This window comes from Benincasa hispida, chromosome 5 (assembly GCF_009727055.1).
Source record: "Benincasa hispida cultivar B227 chromosome 5, ASM972705v1, whole genome shotgun sequence".
NCBI classification, from domain to species: Eukaryota; Viridiplantae; Streptophyta; class Magnoliopsida; order Cucurbitales; family Cucurbitaceae; genus Benincasa; species Benincasa hispida.
In genome coordinates, this window is record NC_052353.1 from 2,135,829 (window position 1) to 2,154,520 (window position 18,692).

Sequence of the window (18,692 nt, forward strand, 5' to 3'; positions counted from 1 at the left end):
AAGGTATTTAACCCAAAATTCTCAAATATTTAGTAAGAAAAAAAAAACATATTTAAAATAGATAGAATCACCTGAAATATAGAACAAGTAAAGAAATTTGTTGTTTGAAATATCTTTGGAAAATTTTAAGATATAATTAAAAACATTTTTTTTTAATGGTGTTTAAATTAGAAGGTGTTCCAACCGACCTTTCATTTGTTGGTTGAAGGATGCCAATTTAAAATAGCAACAAATATATGTGCATTCAATTATAACGATTTTTTTTTTTTTTTTTTGGGTTATTGCTATAGACTTTTTTAGAAGATTATTGCTATAGATTTAATTATATAAGCATTTATTACATTTGAATGATGGTATAGAAAATTTTAATAAAATTTAATACTTTGAGATTTACTACGCAAACTAAATTAAACACATGGTCAAAGAAATACGCAAACATATATTCATGTTTGGGAAGTATTTTATGCCACAATTATTTTATTTATTTATTTTTCATGTTTTATGGGTTATTTGATTAATTACTCACTCTTTTTTTTTTTTTTTTTTTCATTTCTAATTACCTAATTTTCGAGGAAGAAAAACAAAAACGCACCTAAACTTATGTTATTAAAAGGACTACCAAAGAAAAAAAAAATGGCTAAATACTATCTAATGGGCTATTTTCAAATAAAAAAAATGAGTTAACTAATTTATAAATATAGCTTATTAGTGATAGACCGCGATAGATCGTAATAAACATCGCGGTCTATTGACATCTATCAATATCAATGATAGATGTCCATGCGGTCTATCATTAATAGATGGTGACATTTTATTATACTTAAAAATATTTTCAACAATTTTACTATTTAAAACAACTACCCTTATCTAATAGTAAGTTGTACAAAACTTTAAACATTAAATTTATGCTATAGAAACAAATATGGTTAAATTACTAGTTAAGCTTGTAAACAAGTTAGAGACATAATAGACATAAAATTTAAAGTTTGAGGACCTTTTGAACTAAACTTGTAATTTAACTCTATAAAATTTCTATAAATATATAATATATTTATAAAACTACCATGCCATTAAAAATTGAGAAAAAAAATAAATTTATACCAACTTTAATTTAAATCGTGAACTTTCATATGTTAAGTTACATTTTTCTTTAGATTTCATATGAAAAATAGCGTGTGAGACATATAATTAAAGTTATCATTGAAAATCTTCAATGCATCAATTCTTACATATATGTAGACTTCTTTAAATGTTAAATCAACAAAACAGATGGTTAAAACTAATACAAGGATGATTACCAAAGGAAGTACTTAATTAGAGTTTAAGCTGATTTACTTGTGAAAATTTAAGGATTCAATTGATGAAATTATAAATGTCACATAATATTTATTTAAATGTAATATAAAGGAAGATATAAATTAATATACTTACAAAAATTTTGCTATGTAGTATGTGAGAGAATATATTTAGGTTAAATTACATAACCTTTCTTTGAATTTGATCCCCACATTTTTAAAAGCTTCAATTTGGTCAATGTAGTCTTAAAAAGTTTAAATTTGATGCCTAAAATTTAGTCAACTTCACAAATAGTCCCTAACACTACTCTATTGACATGTAGTTAAGATGATAATATTTGATGATTTTTATTGGACCAACTGTGTTAAATGACTGTACTATAGTTGTAAAAAAAATAGAAGAATATTTCTTAACTTTTAGAATCGATAAAAAACAATTAAAAAAGGTTCCTAAGACTCGACCTAAATTACAGTACTAAATGAAAACTTTTTAAACCATAGAAAATCAAATTGAAATAAATCTAAATGCATAGAAACTAAATTACAATTTTTTAAAAAGGAAAATCTAAATTGAAACTATAATCTACAATTTAAAGGTAAAATTTACTATTGGTCCCTATAAGATTTGAACTTAGTTAATGTATTGTAATTGAATTTTCAAAAAATCACACTTTGTCATTTTCCAAACAGATACTTTAGTTAAAATGACTATTTCCAAACTTAGATTCTACAAATATAGTTAGTTTTTGTTAACATTGTCTAAAAAATTTAATCATAGTTAACATTAACTTTAATTTGCAAATTGTGAAAATATATTTATATAGTATATTTCTTTCTATTAAATTATTATCCTTTTTATTTAATCAACTTTGGGTAATCATACTCTAAAATACTGAATTCAAAGTTTGAATTATGTTTCAATTTGGTCCTTACGTTTCAAGATTTATACTCTCAACTTTGATTTTTCAATAAATACTAGATCTATAATTAATTAAGTTTCTTTATTTTTTTCATCTGTGTTGAAATTAATTTCAAATTTTCACTTTATAATTATTTCAAATTAATTAATAGATATTAACGACAAATTAAAGGTGAATATTTAATAAAAAAATCGAGATTAAAAGTATAAATATTGAAATAAATGGAACAAACTGAAATGAAACTAAAAAGTGTAACATTTTGAAATTTAAAACTAAAATTGAAATCAAACTTAGCTAAAACTATAATGTTTTGAAATTTAGAAACCAAATAGAAACTAGATCGAAAACCTAGGGACTAAAAATGTCTTTGTCTATTATTATTATTATTATTTAACTACTTTCGATAAAAATTAACTCAGACGAATAAAATTTAGGGTAATTTTTTTAAATGGTAAAATTATTGAAAATATTTGTAGGTTTTACAAAATGTCACTATCGGTTAGTAATAGATTGTGACTGGAATAAATATCTATCTTTGATACGAATAGAAATCTATCGCGATCTATCACTCATTGATAGTAGAATTTTATTAAAATACATGGAATAAAATGGAATAATTTTTAAAGTTGAGCTAATGAAATGGAATGAAATAAATACTAAAATGATATTTTAATTAAAAAAAGGGAAAAAAAATTAGAAAAAAGTTGAGGGGGCCTATAAAAAGAGATTCTCCATCTCAATTTTGCTTCCCATTCAATTCTTTCTCTTTGGTTTCACAACTACTCACATTTATCTCTCCCACAAATCTCATAGATCAAGAGAGAGAATTCAATTCAGAGAGATAAATACAGAATAACACTACTGAGAAGCAAAAACAAAAACAAAAAAAGCTTCAGAAACATCAATAATGGCGGTTTCCACCGCTTCTTCAATCCTCTTCCTTCTTCTTCTCATCATCTTCTTCGTTCAATCCAGGTAATTAATTAATTGCTTCCTCAATCTCATTTCATCAAATCTCGCCTCCTTCCTCTGCTATTTTCCGGAATTAATAATGTCGTCGCCTTCCGCCGGCGACGACGGCGTTACTATCGGAAACATGATCTTCATTGTTCTTATTTTCTGTATTTCTCTTCACATTGCTGATAGTTTTGCTGGAGATGAGAGATTGCAGAGCTTCAATTCTTCGTCAATGGCGGACCAGTAAGTTTCACTAACTACACATTCTCTCTGTTTTTTCAGATTTTTTACGGATAACTCAAATTTTATGGCCCGTTGGATCAAGTTTTGAAAATGAGAATATGTAATTTTTTGTTCGGTATTAATTTTGAAAACGAGGGTGTATAACATTTTATTCTGGTATTCGTGACAACAACCAAATGTTATTCTTTATTCTTTTTAAAATTTGGGCCAAACGTGATTTGGAAAGGTAAATTTTGGGTCTTTTATACAAGATCTTAGTATTGAAATGCAAATAGCTCAACTCGTATAGTGTTATATTATCGACCTCCAGATTTGAAAAAAAGTTGTCACGTGACAAACTTTCTTTAATAAAAAATATATTTTTATATACTTTTCTTAAAGGAATGTACGGAGATGATTATTTTAAGTTTTTCTTTGACAATATGCGGATTTGAGAGATCGAGATCTCGAAATTGATAATATATATTTGATGTCAGTTGAACTATATTTATTTGGGGAGCTATTCAAGTATTACTATTTTGAAAAAAAATGTAGATTTAAATTAATAAATAAATATTTTTCTTAAATGGTTAATTCTTGATATTATATTCACATGAATAATATTTTCAAGCTTATTTCTGTGTTTCATGAATAAAATGTTGATACATTTTCTTACATTAAATTTGATATGTAGGCCTAAAGCGTAATTTAGGCCGTTGGATATATCAAACGGTTCAGAGAATGCAATTTTAAGATCGGATCGGGAAAATCTGGGCCGTTCATTTATTTTACCGTGGATTAAAAACAAAAAAGGGGTCACACACAGTGTCGCACTCCGTATTAATTACCGTCTTTGACTCTTTTTTAATGACCATTTTGCCCTTGAACATTCCATTTCAACTCTCGCCTAATTTTGGACCTTTTGGTCAATGGCCATTTTCTCTTCCACGCGTAAAACTTGCCTTTTTTCACATTTTCTGAATTAAATTACTAAACAAATATAAAGTAAAGTTTTGAATCTAACTTTTAATAAAATAAAATAATTCATTAATGGGAAAATCAGCTCAAAATTTGAGAAATAACAAAATATTAAAAACATATGGAACACCCTTCCACCGACCAAGAGCTTAATATTATTGTTAAATTTTTTTTAATAAGTATATTGATATATTTTAATTATGTAATTAAATGTTTTAATTTTTAACAAACGTTTGTTTAATTGAAAATTTTCAGGTATATTAAGAATGAGCATGCTGTTGATAATCCAGAGGAAATTGCATCAATGGTTGATTCGTAAGATTCCTGTCTCTTTCTTTGATATTTATTAATAGGGCGAAATGAAGAATTAAAAATGATTAATAATAATAAAAATAGAATTTGCTTTTGATTAGCATGTGCCTTTTTTCACTCCAAATATGTTAAGTTTTTGATGGAAATGTAATGAATATTAGAATAAGGAAACATCATTTTTTTAAGTATTGAAGAAGACTTCGAATTGACGTTTCTTTTACTAGTAATAAATGGAGTCGAAGAGAGTGGAAATTTAAATTATTAATTAATATATCCACGAATTTAATGAAGAGTACACTTAAAATTCTTTATTATTAAACTGATTATTAGTTACTAGAAAAATACTCTTTGTTATAATATTATCTTTGATCTTTCTAGTACGTTTTTAATTGCCATTAGATTTTCATATGTAATTGAGATTTGAAGGTAAATTTGTGATTTTTGTTGAGTATATGTATAATAATCACGATTGAGATGAGAGATTGCATCTCAAGGGAGAGAGTGTATGTCAATTACTACTATCCTAATTTAGTTTTTTTTAAAAAAATTTAATAGCACATCCTTTTATTTTGAAACTAAACTAGAGAAAACACCTCTAGATTTTACTCTTTAAAATATATATTTGTGAACTTTCATAAATGTTCCAAAATTACAATTGAAATAAAAATCCAATAGAATTCAAAATAGAAATCGAGACTTGAAACGATAAAGCAACTAGCGATAACCTAAAATAGTTTGATGCTGCAATTTTTCATTTTAGGTTACTGTGACATCATTTTGGTGCTAAATTATATAAAAAAATATAAAAATATTTTTTAAACAAACGACAAAGTTGAGAATATTTACTATAGTATGGAACTTTTTTTTTTCTTTCTAATAACGTAGTGTGGAGGAGGAAATTAGTGTTATAAAATTTTATATTAGAATATGATTGGGAGGGACCCAAGCAACACGTTCTTTGCTACTGCAATTTCAATCTCTTTCACACATGCCCATGTGGCGAGATCCACCTGTCACGCTCATAATTTAATTCTTGTCTCTTCCCTTATCCAAAATATGGAAAAATAAGCATAAAAATCCTTTTTTTTTTAAGAGAGAAAGAAAGAACAAGCCAGATTTTGTATTACCCCTCATCCCTCTGTCTAAGATGCATCACTTTATATCTCCATTGCCCAAAAGCATCTCCTTATTTCATTCCTCAAAAAAGGCCATTCCCTTTTCTCCCTTTCCAATCGGTTCGGTTCGATTAGGGATGTGACTAAAGTCTTATATCGACTAAAAGAAAAAGAGAGATTCTTTGAGTGGAAAATAAAGGAAACAAAATCACGAACTTGTGTCCAAAGTAGACAATATTATGTCAATCTTTCATCGAGGATTCCAATCCCTCTCTTTCCATTGTTGTCAATTACTTCTAAAAGGCTAATCAATCAATGTCGTGATATTTGCTTTGAAGTCAAATATGTGTATTGCCAACAAGAGCGTAGCTCAACTGGCATAGTACTCATACTATCGATCTCGATATTTGAGGTTTGATTCTCTCACCTCACACTTTAATTACAATACTTTTTTTTTAAAAAAAGAAATCAAATGTATTTATATTGGCAATGTAATGTCATTTCATTGCGTGAGTCCCACACTAGACATTTATTAAAGAAATCACTATAGTTGAAGAAGAATAATGACCTATAAATATTCATGTCGTTTGCCTTTCAAAATCATGTTCTCAGATCTGGTTTCCTCACTAGATATCTCATTTTTCTTTTTAATTAAATTATAAGTCTAGTCTCTTAACTTAAAGAATTGTGTTAAATAGGCCCTCAAACTTCAAAAAATTTGTTATAGAATTCTAAATCTTCACTTTTATATCTTATAGGTTTCTAAACTTGAAATATACTTAATAATTTTCATTTTTCTATCTAATAAGTCTTTAAAAAATTTCTATTTCGTTAATTTAAAAATGTTTAACATGTATAAGATTATTTGTTAGATACAAAATTGTAAGTTTAGAGACTTATTAGACACTCTTAATTTTGACAATGTATTAAATACGAAAGTCGTGAAAAACTTGTAATTTATTCTATTTCTTTTTCTGTTGTATTTATTGGGGAAATCATGCAGGCGGCAGCTGCCTAGCTTGCAGAAACCATATACTAATCAATAAATGAGGCTACCTCTGCATTTAAAGACACCTTCACCAACACATCAAATTCTAGTCAAATAAGGGAAAAAAGAATGAAATTGCTCTCTGTTTCATCTGTAGCATTAAATTTCCCCAGCGAATTTTACAACTTTTAATAATCGACCCTTTTCCGTATGATCCGTATCCACCTAACTCATTAAATGTGGGATAAATAAGCTTTAAAAATATGTCTTAACCCGTTGAGCTATGATATGTGTAGTAATTGATTAGTAACGTTTGGTAATATCTCACAGGAGAATTCGCAATAGCACAGAAAGGAGGAATTTGGGGTTCTTCTCTTGTGGAACAGGAAATCCAATTGATGATTGTTGGCGTTGTGATCCACGTTGGCAACTGCGACGAAAGCACCTGGCCAACTGCGGGATCGGGTTTGGTCGTAATGCAGTTGGTGGCCGTGATGGGCGATACTACGTCGTCTCCGATCCTGGTGATGACGATCCCGTCAATCCCAGACCAGGAACTCTTCGCCATGCTGTGATTCAAGACAGGCCATTGTGGATTGTATTCAAAAGAGATATGGTTATCACTCTAAAGCAAGAACTCATCATGAACAGTTTTAAGACAATTGATGGCCGTGGTGCTAATGTCCATATTGCTTATGGAGCTTGTATTACAATCCAATTCATAACCAATGTCATTATTCACGGTTTGCATATTCACGACTGCAAGCCAACGGGGAACGCCATGGTTCGAAGCTCCCCAAGTCATTATGGATGGAGGACAATGGCTGATGGTGATGGCATTTCCATTTTTGGATCAAGTCATATTTGGATTGACCATAATTCTCTTTCCACCTGTGCTGATGGGCTCATTGATGCTGTCATGGGATCAACTGCCATCACAATTTCTAACAACTACTTCACCCACCACAATGAGGTAAAAGCTTACTACACTTTTGTCCAATGATCCAACAAATGCATGTGAATCACAAATTGGAATTTAGTCTGAAATTGGCTGAGAATCATAATAGGTGATGCTCTTGGGTCATAGTGACTCTTATGTAAGAGACAAGCAAATGCAAGTCACCATTGCTTATAACCATTTTGGTGAAGGTCTCATCCAAAGAATGCCAAGGTACTCCTCTTCTCTTCCCTTCCCTTCTCTTCTTCTCTCTCTTTCCTAATTGATTTTACATGCTCAAACTTGTAAAAAAAGTATCTAGTCCATTACTTCTATTTGGTTCCTAAACTCTCAAAAATCTTACATAGATCCTTCAACTTTCAATTTTGTGTCAAATAGTTCATTGAAAGTTTAAAGTTCCCTTAGACATTGAATTTAAGAAGTTTCAAACATATCCGAAACCTATTAGAGACTCATTAGTTCTTTTTAAAGTTCAGAGACCTAGTAGATACAAAATTGATAGTTCTGAACCAATTAAACACAAACTTAAAAGTTCAAGACTAAACTTATAATTCACCAAAAATTAACCGTTGGGACCCAATCATTTAATGTTGCAGGTGTAGACATGGGTATTTCCATGTAGTAAACAATGACTATACTCACTGGGTAATGTATGCCATCGGTGGAAGTGCTGATCCCACCATTAATAGCCAAGGCAACAGATATCTTGCCCCTGCCAACCCTTTTGCCAAAGAGGTATCTTTCCTCTCTCTCTAGATCTCAATCCTGTTTGGAACAGTAGAAAAATATGATTAATATAATGGTTATAACTCATAAACAATGATTACAATCCAAGTATAGCTCAATTAATAAGACACAAAGAATTACCATACTAATGGTCAATGATTTGATCTTCCGCTCCTGCAAACTTATAAGAAATAATGGCTCATTAGTTCTAATTGTAAATGTGTTGTGAAGGTCACAAAGAGAGTTGACACGTATAATGGTGTATGGAAGCACTGGAATTGGAGATCAGAGGGAGATCTTATGCTAAATGGAGCCTATTTCACTCCATCAGGAGCTGGTGCAGCAGCCAGTTATGCAAGAGCCTCAAGCTTAGGAGCTAAATCCTCTTCCTTGGTGGGTTCCATTACTTCAAATGCAGGTGCCCTTTCTTGTCGTAGGGGATTCCGTTGTTAATTTCAAGTCACAGTTAAAATAAGATATATAAAAAGGAAAAAGGAATGAAGAAGGAAAAAAAAATCTGAACATTTAAAGGAAGAAGAAAACTATTTACTCATTTTCTTCTTCCCTATGATTGTTATAGTTATAGCATTATTCCCAATGAGTTTGAGCCATCCATTCTATTTACAACCCCCCCAACTTTGTACTTGTCCCAATCAAGAATTGGAAACTGTACATTTTTCTTCAGTTACATGTTAATGCCAAATGTTGTAATATTCATATCATTCTATCTTTTGACAACACTACTTGGAAATTCAGCTTATGGCAAATGGGAAGGATTATGATAATTAAACAATGAACGTAAAGCTAAAGTGAAAGACTCGTCCTTACTCTACATCAAGATTCTTTCTCAGTTCAAAGCTATTTTTTCATAAGCTTCACAAAGGGATAAAAAAATAAAAAAGCAGTTTTGAAACCATTTCTAGAACACTTCTAGTCTAAGATGATTCACAATAACCCACAAGAGACATTTGAAATTGTCATATTGTTATGAAATCAACAATCAAAGAAAAACAAAAAACATAAACAGTAGAGAAATTGACATAGATGTTCGTGGAGTGTGTTAGCTACATCCACAAATAGAGGGAGAGATCATATTTTATTAGAAAGAAATATCTGATAATCCAAATTCAAAGGTGTCAGTATAGTTAGAGAGTTTATATAGTGTACCTTTTTAAATCCTTGAACTAAAATTGTAAACAACATAAATACGAATACAAATTAGGTTTCGGAGGTGTTGCCCCCGAAGCCCCACTAGGGCACGTCGCCTCTGGGCTCCGACTCACTGACCAATTAGCGAGATTCTGTACTTAGTAGTTCGGAGTGTCGAATAATAGATTCAAGACCGTCAAACACATATCATCGTCTTGAAACTAAAACTCAATCTGAGGCTGAGCAATTAGTAACAAGAAATGTAATCCTAACGAGGTAACCTTGTCTAATATCTTTTCTTAATTGGGTACCTCTAGTGAAATACTAAGCTATTTTCTACTGTCTCCAATTTCATCCCTTTACATTTGTGTAAAAAGTGATCATTAGAGGCATTCATGAACTTCAAATCATAAATGAACAGAATAAGCCTGAGGTAAAGATTTTCCCTCAATAATTAATGAACAGAATGAGCCTGAAATAAAGATTTTCCCACAATAATTCATGAATAAATGACATGCTACAACCTGCACTGTGGACACGTGGTGTTTAGAGGGCCTGTAGTCATGTGTCCATTTCTTATACCTATTAAAACAATGTCGTTTTTCCTTGCCAACTAGTTTGTTTAAACCACCCATGTTGCAATTATGAGCTTCACTTGAGTTGTCATCTTTTGCCCATGTGAACTTAGAAGAGGCACTGCGCTATAGCTGTACCATGCCCTCATGGTCTTCATTCTGTATAATGAATGAAAAGAAAGGAATCAGGAAGACAAGATATTTTGCAACTTAATAAGTTCTCTAAGTTATCTAATCATCACCATCAAAATTAATTAAAAAACTGATTAGCTAGGCAATAATATTATATGAGTAGGCATCAAGGTTAATGCAAGTTTACATTAAGTATATGTATGAAGTCTACGATTGAGAGCTTCAAACTACAGCTTCATATGAGTTTCAAAGTCAAACCCACTTGTTAAAGCTTTATTATAAGTGGGATTTTGTCTTCAAAATATGATTGAGGCTTTGCTAAAAAATGCGATATTGATAGGGAAAGGAAAACTTACAAGCTCACAAGCCTTCAAGAGGCCTTCTCTCCTCACCAAACTGAGCAACCCTAACTCGTTTCGTATACCTATTTTTTCTTAATACTAGCAGTATACAAAAGAGGTCCCTACCTCATTCAAAACCTCATACTTTTGCATATGGGCATGGTTACGACACCCAACTAACTTGTAACCTCTATTACAAATTTATAAAAAGGGATTGTTACATCATGAATCAGAGTCACATAGGAAAACAATAAATTTAGACTTCAGCAACTAAATTGAAGATAAATCTAAATCTTCACCAAGCATATCAATGGATAGAGTTCAAACATCAAAATAATTACAAAAATGTAATATACGGAACATTGCCTCAGCAGATAAAATGGGTCATGGTGTATGGCCCAGAAAAATATAGCTTTGCATCTTAATTACAAAGAGAGCAGTGTGTTCGTTATGCTTGTGCTCCTCAAATTCATGGTATTTACAACTTCCAATTGGATAAGATACGAGCACATATAGCAATTCTTGAACGGTCAAGTGACCCCAAAAAATCATAAAGCAGTCAGCTTAGATTGTATGGATTTTGAAGCAACATTAATCATGTTGACTAATATTAACTTCATATCCAGGTGGGGAGCAGGACTAGGGTGATGATATTTGACAATTTATGGGGAATGATTATACCAAATTCCTTAGTATTTGACACTGGCTTTCAGCAGGTGTTGCTACTTGTACTTCTCCATTATTCTTCTAGCTTCTTCAAGAGTCTCTTCTGTAGAGGTTGGGGAGGAGGAGGAGGAGGAGCCTCCATCTCCTCTTGGGCCTTCATCTTTATTCAACGCTATAAATATGAAATAAATTGCTCCCATCATAGCCTGCATTCACAATCCTTTTTTCAGTAAGTTTGCACAATTTAATTGATTGCAAGATTGACAACTTCGATGAGAAACAGTTCCATGATCAGGCAATTGAAAAACAATTAAAGATATTCATTTTGCAACTGGATTTAAAGACTACCTGACAAAAAATAAAATGAATCAATGGCTATAATGTTCATTAACGACCACAAGCTGCAAATGATTGATCATCCTATACTTGATATGAAACTAAAAATCAAGTGCAGAAGACCTTCTACAGATAAATGTTAAGAGATGCAATATACCATTTTTCTTTGTTCATTCCATCACTTGATAGAGACCCAAAATACAGTCTTAATCAAGAAGAACATGCTGATTGTCAAATTCGTATGTAAAACCGAAGGTTCTAGTTGGGTGGTGAAGCATTGTGCTATAAGGGTGTAAGAATTATTAGCATGGTATTGCTGAATGATAACACAACTAGGAACCCTTTGATAACCATTTGATTTTTGTTTTTGTTCTTTTTAGAAATGAAGCTTATCAACACTTCTCCCACATATGGTTTGTCTTTTTTCTTTTTTTTTTTTTGGTCTTGTCTTGTATCTACATTTTAGGGGTGTTTTCAAAATCTATGCTAACTTCTGAAAACTAAAAAGAATAGTTTTTAAAAGGTTGTTTTCAAAATCTATAGAGAAGTATTAATATATATATATAGAAAATGTATTTTCAACGTGTCCATGTCCTACTTTTTTAGAACTTGATGTGTCGACGTGTCCATATCGTGTTGTTTCCATGTTTGTGCTTCATCTGTATACCTAAAAGAAAACTTTCACCCAGTTACGTCCTAATAGATGTCATGTCTTTTTGCATGTTCATCTATTTTTTTTTTTTTTGAGATTTTGTTCAATTTGTGTAAGTCAACCCATAGGTATTCACATGATCCCAATTACAAACAGTTTAAGTTTCCAGGAACATCATGGATAACATTTACCAAACTGCAATTGGTCTCTTTTCCAAGAATAAGGGAACATATTCTGGTAGTACAGTAGCATGATAAATTTCTATGTAACATTATTTGTTAACCCTGCCAGTAATATTTAAAAACAGAGCAAGGTCCATGAATAAAAAAATAATAATAATTAATTAATTATGCATCTGGCGTGATTTGGAAGAAAAGGAATAGGCGGTTTTGTATAGGTAGAAAGAACGTTGACAGAAAAAATTAGTTTTTCACCACTTTTCCAGTTATGTCAAGTTGATGAAGCAGGGAAAAGATTAGATTACAACTACAGACAATTGGAGTTACAACAAAAACAACTAAGAGGATGTTTGGGCCCCCAATTTCAAGTGGGTGGAGTGGGGTGGGCTATTATATCCCACTCAATGTATGCCCTCTAATTATAACATAGAATTAACTACAATATTGATATTTCAAACCCCTCTTTGTTATAGTATTTACTATTTCCTACTCATCCTCTCTTTCCCTCTTTGTGAAAGTGTTTATTATTTCCTACCCAAACTAACATAGTTTGCACCCCAAACACATACTATTATAACCCAGATTAAAATAATATGTATCCCAAACACAGACTATTATAACCTACAAATTATAATAACTACTTACTATAACCAATTCAGTGCCCCAAACACTCCCTAAATCTTTTTTATAAAACTGAAGATACTTGAAGAAATTAGAACAAACTTCCAAGTAGACTGAGATACTCAGAATCTAGTAAACAAACATATATACAGTGGCCGGAAAAAAAAAAAAAAACTGTAGTCCATAAGTAAGTGATAGTAAGAGTAAGTAATACCAGCACAAATAAGGCTGTAGACAAGATTGACTTGAACAAAAAGAGTCCAATTGTTAATGCAACCATTCCAACAGATATCCTTGCAATTGGTCTTGGTACAGAGTCCTACAAATAAGGCCACAAAACAGACAATTAGTTTTTCTGTGCCTTGTTCTCCAATACCTTTTTCTTGCTCCTGAAAAACTATCAACATTTGAAAACATATTTGGGATTGATTTAAATCACTTATGTCAAGTTCAAAATCACTAAGCTATCTTATAACCATTCGAAATCGATGTAAAAACCGCATTTAAAAATGTAAAATCAAGTATATTTGAATCATTAAACACGGCAAATGTAATTTTCACCCTTTCAAAATCACTCCTAAGCATGCCATAATAAGATTCAAAAGAGGAAGCCATCGATATCGAAGAGTAAAACCTACCGGTAATAGGTCTGTCCCTGCCTCAATTCCATCCTTCCCGACCTTCCAAACTGTCTGAAATACTGTTTCACAGCATTTGTCAACAGAATTAAAACTTCACAATGTCATTATTAAACATAATAATGGAGTACAAAAATAACAAATGTACAATAACATGGAAACTTTAACAAATTCTAAAGAAAACCCTTTAGTTAAAGCAACTCAACCACTTCAATTCCAACTCACTTAACCATTTCCCCAAGAACGAATTGAAATTCTAAACAACCCATTGGAAACAAGAAAAGAAAGAAAGCCAACCTCTCAAGAAATTGTTCTGAGCAGCATACACAAGAGTGAAAGAAGGAGACCCTCGAGTTCTTAGCTTCCCAATTTTTGGATTTAAGAGGAAAGATTGTTTTTTGAGTTTTAAGGAATTCGAAGGGAGGAACTGGGAATGGAGGGAAATGGGTGTATTTCTATGGCGAGTTAAAGGGTGTGCAGAAATTGAAGGAAAATTGTGAAATAAACATGAAGAAGCCATTAAAATGGATGATTATGAAACGATGGTGGAATTGAATAGAGGAAGAAGGTGAGGCTTCCTTCGATAGAAGCTCACGGAACACAAATTCTCAGCCTCAGGAAGAAAGGGACCACCCAAATGCCAAGTTTGGGCTTTTCAAGCCATTTTATTTGGGCCCATCCTTAAGAAAGCCAAGCCCAAATCTACCACTTTTTAGAGGGGAAAATTTTATATTAAATGGCAAAATATACCTAAGATCGGATCATTAAGGCTCCGTTTGGTAAATATTTTATTTTTTATTTTTTATTTTTAAAAATAGTCCATTTTCTCCCATTTTCTATAATGACTTGCATCTCTCTAAGTAAAATGGTTGATTACTTAATCAAATTTAAAAAACAAAAACAAAAACAAATTTTTAAAAACTACTTTTTAGTTTTTAAATTTTGACTTGTTTTTTAAACTAATGGTACAAGTAGATAATAAATGACGAAATTTAGAGGTGGACATAATGTCGATAGACTTATTTTAAGAAAAACAAAAACAAAAAACGAAATGGTTACTAAAAGTGGCCTAAATTATTGTTTTGTTAACATATTTAGACATGCAATTATGTCACTCAACAAGGATAATCAAAATTACTATGGCTTCTTTCAACAAAAGACGTAAGATTTTAAAGGTTCCAAAAAAAAAAAAAAAAAGAAAAAAAGACGTAAGATTTTAATATTTTAGGTAGGCGATCATCATATCGTTTGAAGTCATTATTTCAAAAGTCTATTTTTTACCTTTTCACATGGCCTAATAATACTAAGTCATTTAAGGTTTAAATACTATTTTGGTCATTTTAATTTCAACTTTGGTTCTTTTTTACTTCTAAAAAGTGATATTTTTAGTCCTTTTAGTTCCATATTTATTTAAAATTTTAAGGGACCAAAATGACAATTTCTTAAAAGTATATAAACCAAAATGAACCAAAGTTGAAAGTGTAAGAGCCAAAATGAAGTTTTTGAAAGTATATATACCAAAATTAACTAAATTGAAAGTTTAGAACCAACAAGAACTAAATTAACTAAAATCAAAAGTACAAGGAAGGTAGTATTTAAACCAATTGTTATTGATTTTGACACTCAATTGAAATATCAAGAGTAAGCAAAAAAATATCAACAAAAATCCTTTTATTTCAATATTAAACCATTCAATTCATCGAAATAAGACGTACAAGTCTAAGATATTTTATTTCAAAGGGATATTGTGAATGTAGTAAAGAACAAGGAATTCATGAAGGAAATAAAAATGGCAACAACAACTAAAATAAGAGTTAAGATATTCATGAGGTTCATGTTACTCAAAACCTGAATTCACAATGGATCTAATGCCATAGCATTAACTAAATTGGGTTGCCTATTCAATTTCCCCCAACAGTCCACCGTCATCTTTGCCCTTTAAAAAGGCACACAAATTTGATATCATTTCACCACACAAAGAGGCCTTGAAATGGCAAATTATAAGCTTAATTTGATGTTGGTTATGGCTATGGCTGCATTTGCGGTCCATGTTGCTGCAAGAACTGCCCCCAATGAGGCTGGAAAAGGCCTCAATGACCAAAAGAACTTCCTCAACTATGGTGGGATCGGTGGTATTGGTGGCATTGGTGATAGTGGACTCCCCTTCGGAGGCGGTGGCGGTATCGGCGGGGGAGGACTCGGAGGGGGCGGTGGCTTAGGGGGGCTTGGCGGCGGCATTGGTGGCGTTGGTGGGGTTGGTATCGGTGGCATTGGTGGCGGAATTGGCGGTGGCGTGATCGGCGGGATTGGCGGTGGTGGTGGATTTGTTAAACTTCCTTGAACTAAACTTAGAGGGGTTCTATAAATTTGGTGCGTTTTGATGTATTTTGTAATGTTTGGGACCTCTAGCTAGGATTATAATTAAAGGTAAGTAATGCATGTTTGTTTGTTTCATGAATTTAGTTAACTATATCTTGTTGGCAAGGATGTTTGTGTGAAGAAGATTTCGGTGCTACTCGTTTTAAGTGTAGGAATAATATCTATTTTTGTTCCCTCCGAATAAGAATAATATAGACCAAATGCACCTATTTATCCGTTTTAAGTATAGGAATAATATTCTCTCTTTATCATTTTGCCCTTTCAATTGTCAATGGAATAAAAAACTAAAATAATAAGTTGAAAAAATAAAGTATAAAATATGCCTTCTTTTAATTGTATCTTTTACAAAAAAAAAAAAAAAAAAAAGCACTTAAGTAAATTAAAAATATTTTTTAATACAACGAACACACAAAAAAAAAAAAAAAATTAGACTATATTCACATGCATGAGATCTCTCAACAGAGAAATTTAATACGTTAAGAGAGAACTTGAATATTTGGTTGTTTTACAATTAATATTTATCATCTAATTTGTTCTACTTTATGCAAGACTTCAAAGAAAATTTTTGTATTCAAAGCCTTTCGATCTTCAAAGTCTTTTAAGTCTTTAAGTCTTTGGACCTCCAAAGCGTATTTGGTCTTCGAAGAGTCTTCAATCCTCAAGAGTTTATACATGGTCTTCAAGAGCTTCAAAACGTTTATGATCCTCTAGAAATTGTGCTTTAAATTATCAATTTTCTAAACCCCTCTCAAATGAAGAGAAGCTTCTTCATTTATAGGGTTTCCATGGATCATGACTTGGACTTGAATGACCCTTGGGTCTAATCAATTGGAATTTGGGCTTGATTAGCTTTTGGGCCAAAATAGCCTATTTTTTAGCTCATTTTATCTGAGATTAAAATATCATGACTCAATTAAACAAAAAGTTTGCTCATTCGATTGAATGATCAAGATGAAGATATGTGATATTATCGAAATTCACCAATTTTTATTTTCAATTCCAATTTAGAACAAATTTCAGCTTGTAAATACATAGTTTCAAATTCAAAATATGTGAGTTTGTTATTATGATGAGAAATGACATGACGATTTGTTATTGGTAAAATTTTCATTCAACAACGTGGTTATTGGTAGTATTTTAATTATAAACTTAATATTTTAAAATAAAAAATAAAAAGGTTATGTAATGAGTCTTTAATTAGTCATCTTAGTCCCTAGATTTTTACAAATAGGTGCATTTGATCCATATTTCAATTTAGCCAATTTAGTTTTTGAATTTTAAAAAATAGGTTTAAAAGATCCTATTCTCATTTATTATATTAATTGAGTAATTTTTTTAAAAGAAAATATTCAAATTAAAAATAAATAAAATATTTTCTCTCTCCTCTCCTCTCTCTCCCACAGTCCTTTCCCCTTCATCTTCTTCATGCTCAAGTAGACTTTCAAAGATTAATTACAACCCAGTTGCAGAAAAAAAGAAGTTGATCGAAAATGATTAAAATCAAGACTCAAAACCATGGAGATTTTGACTCAGCATCAGAAAAAATTTCAGTATCAGTAAATTTATCAGAAGCTTGTGAATCTTAACCCAGCCTAATGTAGAAAAATTGCAAAAAAAACAGAGAGGAAAATAAAGCAGAGTCATTCAAGAGAGAATTTATGAAAACTTGTAGGATTAATTGAGAACTAAACCCAAGAGGATTTCAACTTTAAATCCATTAAGTTTTTCAATATTTTTTTCACCAAAATTACAGAAAAGTGAGAAAATATGGCTAAACTTCTCAAACTCATACCAATTTCGACTCAGTCATCCCGTCTTTCTTCATTAAATGTAGTGAGAGAAAATAAGGAAAATTAAGAAGGGGAGAAGCTTCATATAAATTTTACATGCACCTCTTTGATGACTATGAAAAGTTGTAATATCTTGTTTGCTGCCTGAACTTGAAGAAAAGAGTGAATGGACGGTGGTGGAGGGGAGGGAGAGGATGAGAAGTGATAGGAGAGAGACAATATTTTTTATTTTTCAATCTAAATATGTTATTTGAAATAATTAAAATAATAAGGATCTTTTAAATCTATTTTTCAAAATTCAGTGACTAAATTGACCAAAATAATAATTCAGGGACCAAATGCTCCTATCTTGAAAACTCAAGAACTAAAAAGATAATTTTTCCATAAATATATAAGAAGTCTTCGAATAATAATCTTTAGATTGAAAAAAAAAGATTGAATGATCCAACTAGTTATTCAATGCATCTATTTTTAAATTTCAAAAAATAGTTTTTTTAATATATGGAAATATTTTATAAAGATTTATTATTTGTCCACGGTGTGTTAGAGACTTGGTGTTTTCTATATTTTTTAAGATTGTCGTGGCAGTTGTCTTTAAGGTGAGTCTTACACTGTCCCATGGTTTTGTCCTTCAGCATGTCTTTGCTATTTCTAACAGAATGTATTTCACTTATATGGAAAACTATGGGTAAATATTCCTCATAGCTCGACTGACTTGTTTTCGGTTCATTCATCCTTTTATTTCTTGGATATATATCGTGGC

The 18,692-nt window shown here is 31.1% G+C and overlaps 3 protein-coding genes across 4 annotated transcripts; 2 read left to right on the forward strand and 1 right to left on the reverse strand.

Moving 5' to 3' along the window:
• The first annotated feature begins 2,961 nt into the window (after positions 1 to 2,961).
• LOC120077926 (probable pectate lyase 8) lies at positions 2,962 to 9,222 on the forward strand. The gene is made up of 7 exons (XM_039032036.1): positions 2,962 to 3,190; positions 3,362 to 3,415; positions 4,628 to 4,687; positions 7,118 to 7,760; positions 7,855 to 7,958; positions 8,342 to 8,480; positions 8,703 to 9,222. Exons 1-7 carry the CDS (start codon positions 3,123 to 3,125, stop codon positions 8,922 to 8,924), a joined length of 1,290 nt encoding a protein of 429 aa, XP_038887964.1. The 5' UTR covers positions 2,962 to 3,122; the 3' UTR covers positions 8,925 to 9,222.
• Positions 9,223 to 10,003: 781 nt separating this feature from the next.
• LOC120077928 lies at positions 10,004 to 14,377 on the reverse strand. 2 transcript variants are annotated; one of them, XM_039032038.1, is made up of 5 exons: positions 14,058 to 14,377; positions 13,761 to 13,822; positions 13,337 to 13,441; positions 11,350 to 11,540; positions 10,004 to 10,354 (listed from the first exon to the last, which is right to left on the reverse strand). In XM_039032038.1, the coding sequence occupies exons 1-4, from the start codon at positions 14,278 to 14,280 to the stop codon at positions 11,391 to 11,393; spliced, it is 540 nt and encodes a 179-aa protein (XP_038887966.1). In that variant the 5' UTR covers positions 14,281 to 14,377; the 3' UTR covers positions 10,004 to 10,354; positions 11,350 to 11,390. The 2 variants fall into 2 exon arrangements, with proteins under 2 accessions (XP_038887966.1, XP_038887965.1); XM_039032037.1 differs by lacking the exon at positions 10,004 to 10,354 and having other exon boundaries at positions 10,944 to 11,540.
• A 1,343-nt stretch (positions 14,378 to 15,720) lies between these two features.
• Positions 15,721 to 16,390, forward strand: LOC120077929 (acanthoscurrin-1-like). The gene has a single exon (XM_039032039.1). It carries the CDS (start codon positions 15,751 to 15,753, stop codon positions 16,099 to 16,101), a length of 351 nt encoding a protein of 116 aa, XP_038887967.1. The 5' UTR covers positions 15,721 to 15,750; the 3' UTR covers positions 16,102 to 16,390.
• Positions 16,391 to 18,692: the final 2,302 nt, after the last annotated feature.